Below are 5,753 nucleotides of genomic sequence, written 5' to 3' on the forward strand. Positions count from 1 at the left end.
GCTTTGTCTTGTGTACGTAATCAGAAAATGTTTTACAATGCTTTGCTTGGATCAGCTCTCTGGATTAAAAAAAAAAAACATATTGCCAACATCTAACCACCACCTTATCCAAAAGCTCCCCCCAGATAGTATAGAATCTGGCCAACATCAGTCCTGGTTTGTGGAAAAAAATGGACGAACAACTTTGCAAGGTTATTGCTACCTCCTTCATACCAAGATCAGCTACATAATTGCCTCCAACTCATTTCTGCAAGAGTAATGGAAGATACCTAATCAAAACAGACAGCATTCTCCATTTGTTTCTAAAGAATAACAAAAAAAAAAATCCAATTACTCTACTACACTGCTTGGGCAGAAGAATGCTCATTCAAAGCTCTATGATGTAAAAAAGAGCCAGAGGAAGGGAATCTGATTTTGTTATGAGATACTGCAGAGAAAAAAAAAACAATAGCAGCAGGTTCAATTGTTAACTGCTTCTTAATGTTTGTACTTTTGAAGATTGTGTGGAAGTGTTTCTGACACTTTTGTTAAAACTGTTACTTTAAAAATAGTGGCAGCTGGCAGCCCTTTTTAAAAGAGGCACCCGTCCTCCCATGTTACTATATGTGACTGTATTTTAGATCTCAAATTACTATGGATCTTGTCATTACAGGTTACATTTGAAACAGGAATATCTCATTCAGTCTAAGATAGTGATTTTTCAGAGGCATAGTGACACTGTAGTAAGCTGTACTTTAACAAAACAAGATATTATCCACCTGCATTAACTGTAGCATGTAGCCACTGCACCCCGTTAATCCTCACAAGCACACGGCACCGTTGGACTACCAATTCCTCGGTCTTCTTGAAGGGACACATTGCCCCCTACTGATCTGCGTGTTAATTGCACCTCAAGGATCACAACCCTGGTACTCACAGTTAAAAACCAATGCTGGCCTGCAGTTTAAGGCACACCAAGGCCTTGATCTTAAAGCAGGAATTACGCAGTACTAATTAAGCCCCCCCTCAAATGCAAAATTTGAGGTTATTTCTATTTTTTATTTTTAAACACTTCAGGAGAAAAAAAATCTAAGGTCTACACAACTGGAGATGGTGAGAAGTTACCCTGGCAGTCTCAAGTCAAATCAAAAAGTACATTTCACCACATAATCTCCAATGCACTGCAGTCCTTGTTGCTTTTAACTTCCTTATCTTTGTCTTCATTCCCTTAGTGACAGTTAAACTGTAGCTTTCAAAAGAAAAAGGCCACCATACAGCTATTTGGTTATTCACTATCCTTTCTATACAAAATTTATATTTCTCTCGAAAAAAAGTGCTACAGCCCTGTGCTTCTCCCTGAAAGCATCTCTCCTTCCAGATTAAATACAAGTATCCAAAGATGTAGCTCTGCCTAAAATAGAGGAAAGGGCATTTCAGATATTTAAAGCCATGTAAATGTTAAGCCTAGACATATGGCAACTGTCAACTCTCTCTTTGCTCTGGCACTAGGTACTGTGATGCTGGAACAATCCTAAAATCCCATTTTTTAGCTTCTACTTTACCCATCAATCAAATTTTACATTAACACACTGGATTGCACTATGACTTTGAATTAACGACAGACATGGCCCAATTTTTGCAATTATATTTATTCTAGATATATCAAGGCTTAGATCTTGTTGAAAGCAGCTACATCCATTGATTGTACATAATCTTCAAAAGCTGTTATTCTTTCTTCCAGCATGTCTGTTCCAACTTTATCATCTTCAACAACACACTGAATCTGAAGCTTTTTGATACCATAGCCAACGGGTACTAGCTTGGCTGCAAAACAAAACAAAAAAGCATTAAACACTCCTCGCTTGAAAATTCAAGTCAAAGATGTAAGTGGCTGACAGCATTAATCAACAAGTTGATCTGAAAGGTGTGCTTATTTGAATCTTAACCTTGCTACTGCCCTAGCAGCTTTCTGACTAACCCCTTTTAAATTATCACTCGTGAGATTATGCAAAGAACATCAGTTTGCTATTTAGTGGGTGCTAGTTCACCAAGCACCACGCATGCACAGCTCACGCTACACATACTCTGTGCAGCATGGCAGTTAATTCTCTATTTTAGCTACCTACATTATCACAGATGGACATACAGCACCCTAGCAGATCACATGATCACCATTTCCCCCCACTTTGAATTTTACTTACAAGACCCCCAGACCAAGCCATCTGCTTGAATGCTTCGAACGCACTCCTCTAATTTGGCCATGTCTGTCTCATCATCCCAAGGTTTCACATCAAGCAAGATTGATGATTTGGCAACAACAGCTGGTTCTGAAGAAAGAAAAAAAGGAAAATCTCTATTAACAGCTAGGAAATTTTCAGGGAGCTCAAGAATATGCTTGCAAAACTAACTTTACAAGACTAACTCTCCCAGCTTAATAAAAAAAACCCTCGTAACTCAGGCCTTTTGTACCAACATGCATTTTTAAGGGTTCTGAAAATATATATCCTGATGTTTAAGGTGTAGATGCATGTTTTCAAAAAATACTCTGAAAAGATAACAAACTAACATTGTTTGTTACATAGAAAGTCCTTCTTAGAGGATCTGAGAAGGAGCTTAATACTACGTAACAGTTTATCTTCCACAGAGGGAATACTGCAACTGCTACAGTCCTGAACAGTTTCAGACCAGTAACTGTGGAGGAACTTGCATTCAACAGCCTTTCCTTTCATAACTAACTCCTGATTGCCTTTCTTAGATTAGTCAGCTAGAATTCTTATGCAGATGCATTTTATACTACTTTGCATCTGTTTTATTCAAATAAGATCTCAGAGTTCTTTTTGCAGAGAAAAAGCTTAGCTTCTTCATCAAAGATAAACAAAGGTGTAATAGGCAGGACAAAAAGCATGCTAAAGTTCAGTGATTTGCTATAGGAAAGGCTAAGCTCACAGACCATTCAGGTGAAGCAAACTACTTCCGCTTCATTCCAGTGAAGTTTATCTATTCCAAACGCTATTTCTAATCATCCTGTTCAAATTCATAAAAAGGTCAACATTATTCAAAGGCATACTTTTGGACTTCTTTGATTCATACTGGGCCAGGCGTTCTTCCCTCAGTTTCTTAGCTTCTTCGCTTTCCTGAAACAGAAACACAAAGTCACAAAAACAGCACCAAACCCCTGGATCTTTAAGGCATTATTAGTTTGACTGGCATCTACTCAGGAAAAAACAAATCATCACAGCTGTCAGCCGAAAGATGGTGATTTTTGTTTTATTCATCATGTAACCAGTCAAAGCAGACATTTCAACCCGTATTTCTTTCTAATGGAGAGTTCTTCTGTTACATTCAACAAAGACATTGGAGTTTGGAGATCCTGAACAGTATGTTATTGAAGTCGCAAATCAAAATAACCTAAACTAGTAAGGTAAACACTTGCCTATCCAGGTGGTTCTTAAATATATATGTATAAAACTAAAACAAAAGAGTCACCAATACCTCTTCATCATCAGATCCAAAAAGATCAATGTCATCATCATCTTTGCTATCTGTGGCTGCACCTGTTGTGTCCTCAACATCAGCAGGACCATATTTCCCCAAAGCCTTCTTTATTCCTGGCAAACTAAAGGAAAACAGGTATTAAGAACCTATTATTTGTATTTGTAGAAATACTACTTGATTGCTATTCGTAAGTACATTCGTAGTAATAACACTGTGATAAGAACAAAAAAAGTTAATTTTGCTACTTGAAAACCTTCCACAAAACAATGCTTCTGAAAACACCTTAGTTGAAACTACAGCAAATCCTACATAGATTGCCTATCTAATCACTGATGGATCCTGTGTCATTTTGCTGCCCTGTGTGACTATATGGATAGTAAAAATTTCCATAATGGAATCTGCAATATATTTTGTGTAGGAGGAGTTATCAATTTGTTACCCTAAAAATACTTTCATTTGTTTAAATTAGTAGTAACAGAAAACATGTTGACGGTGCACAAAGGACCAAAATCCCATTAGTTTCCTATTGTTACTGCGAACTGCTGCTATAAATGTCATAAAGTTAATTTTCAGTAATTAACTGAAGTTTCCAGAGTGGGCTTTTTGAGGAAACTTTATGATCTCAGTCCTGTTTGGGTTTGAGAGCTGAGCCACTCAACTTCACATGAGCCCCTCCAGAAGAGGACTGAGGCACAAAAAGGTGGCAAGGCAGCAGTACTGACAATGCCTATGCTGTACCTTTCCAGAGAGGCCTGCAGTCACCATGGATGTCAATACAGCACCTTTCATGAACACTAACATTGCTAAAAGAAAAGAGATAGCATTTGCTTTTACAGTCACCTTTCTTCACATGTGTTTCTTCACTGTCAATCTTCAATTTAGTGTCACCTTCTGGGATTAAAATGCTGAATAAATCACCTTCTTTATTTCTGCCTCTTGTCTTCAGGCTTCTCTCACAGTTCCTAATTCTGATCCTGCCCATATGGCATAGATCACTGATAAATAATTTCCAGCTTTCAGCACAGTCACTTGAATAAGAGGCAGCAACAAAACCCAAGATTTCTTATAAGCTTCTACAGGAGCCCTGTAGAATCTGCACAAAGGCAGATTCAGCTTCTTCAACTCTGTTTCTTGTTTCTGTTCCAAGAGGCCATGCAGCAGCAGAGAAAAAGCCCCTTCCTCTCTAAGCTCAGAAAGAAACACAACAGTCTGCACACCAATTCACATATGTGTTCGTTTTGCAGTTTAAGCATACCTCGCCTTTTGCTTTTCGTACGACTTAATGTGATTGTACCACCGAAGAGCATGGAACAACTCCGCAGGAGGCGGGGCACCGACAGCTTCAAAGACCGCTATGTCGGCCTGGGAGGGCACGTACCTGCAGGAGGAAGCCGAGGTAAGCCCCGTGCTCAACGCCCGCAAGGCCACTCCGCCGAGCACGGGGCGGCCAGCGCCCCAGCAGCAGCTCAGCGCCCGCCCACCCGACACGAGGTTTACGCACACGCGTGTCCCAGGGCCACTCCGCTGCTACCCCATCAGGCCTCACCACGGCCCGGCCCGGCCCGCCTCCCTCCCGCCGCCCCTCACCCCTCGATGTAGCTCTTGTCGGCCAGGAAATCGTTGAGGACCCGCAGGCCGGCGGCGGACTTTAGGTCCCCAAAGCCCATGGCGGCAGCGGCGCGCTACGCCAACCCACACCGAAGCCCCGCCGCCGCGCAAAGAGGCCCAGCAGTCCCTGCGCTCTCTTTATATAGGGCTGATCCCTCCGCGACATCGCACGCACACGTATCCTTCCGCCGGAAAGCGCCGAAATAGTTCCCGGCGGGCTGGGCGCCGCTCCAGCGCAGGGCGTGCTGGAAACTGGGCGTCATAGGAGCGAAGATGGATTAGAGTGAGATGTACAGCGGAACTTGTGGAGCTCGGGAGCCCTGTCAGTATTGGATCGATGCTACACCGATCCCCGTCCCGCCCTCCCCCCGCTTCGCTGCACCAGCGGAAGTAGCGGGAGTCGGCCGACGACAGCGGCAGTAGCACAGGCGGAACTTGCCGAAGCGGCACGTTTGACGGTGGCCGAGAGGGTTTCGCGGGAAGGCGGAAATTGCCGACGGGCGCAGCCTAGCGGAGCGACCCGAAGAGCTCCGTTCCGAAAATTGCCGATCGGGCGCGCCGGGCGACTCGTTCCCGGAGATTGCCGAACGAGCGGCGGAAAGGGCCGAGGCGGTCGCCATAGGGGCTGAGGCGGACGGGTAAGGCCGAGCCGTCTCCGCCGGCCGTCCCGC

At 43.2% G+C, this 5,753-nt stretch overlaps 1 protein-coding gene and 2 non-coding genes across 3 annotated transcripts; all 3 read right to left on the bottom strand.

Annotated features, from left to right (window-relative positions):
- Positions 1-1,608: 1,608 nt before the first annotated feature.
- EEF1B2 (eukaryotic translation elongation factor 1 beta 2) lies at positions 1,609-5,216 on the bottom strand. Its single transcript, XM_003207500.4, has 6 exons — positions 5,062-5,216; positions 4,730-4,852; positions 3,472-3,595; positions 3,047-3,113; positions 2,181-2,306; positions 1,609-1,803 (listed from the first exon to the last, which is right to left on the bottom strand). The coding sequence occupies exons 1-6, from the start codon at positions 5,139-5,141 to the stop codon at positions 1,649-1,651; spliced, it is 675 nt and encodes a 224-aa protein (XP_003207548.1). The 5' UTR covers positions 5,142-5,216; the 3' UTR covers positions 1,609-1,648.
- Positions 2,545-2,678, bottom strand: LOC116216866. Its single transcript, XR_004160427.1, has one exon. It is a non-coding gene; the product is annotated as a small nucleolar RNA SNORA41 (small nucleolar RNA).
- On the bottom strand, positions 3,187-3,265 carry LOC116216865. Its single transcript, XR_004160426.1, has one exon. It is a non-coding gene; the product is annotated as a small nucleolar RNA SNORD51 (small nucleolar RNA).
- Positions 5,217-5,753: the final 537 nt, after the last annotated feature.

This window comes from Meleagris gallopavo, chromosome 7 (assembly GCF_000146605.3).
Source record: "Meleagris gallopavo isolate NT-WF06-2002-E0010 breed Aviagen turkey brand Nicholas breeding stock chromosome 7, Turkey_5.1, whole genome shotgun sequence".
Taxonomy (NCBI): Eukaryota; Metazoa; Chordata; class Aves; order Galliformes; family Phasianidae; genus Meleagris; species Meleagris gallopavo.

What these genes read in the sequence shown, in the direction of transcription:
- EEF1B2 (XM_003207500.4), bottom strand. Translation starts at nt 5,141, where the DNA reads ATGGGCTTTGGGGACCTAAAGTCCGCCGCCGGCCTGCGGGTCCTCAAC. An exon ending in TTGGATCTGATGATGAAGAG is followed by an intron (nt 3,114 to 3,471) that starts GTATTGGTGACT and finishes TTTCTGTTTCAG; the next exon opens with GAAAGCGAAGAAGCTAAGAA. An exon ending in TGGCTTGGTCTGGGGGTCTT is followed by an intron (nt 1,804 to 2,180) that starts GTAAGTAAAATT and finishes TTTGTTTTGCAG; the next exon opens with CCAAGCTAGTACCCGTTGGC.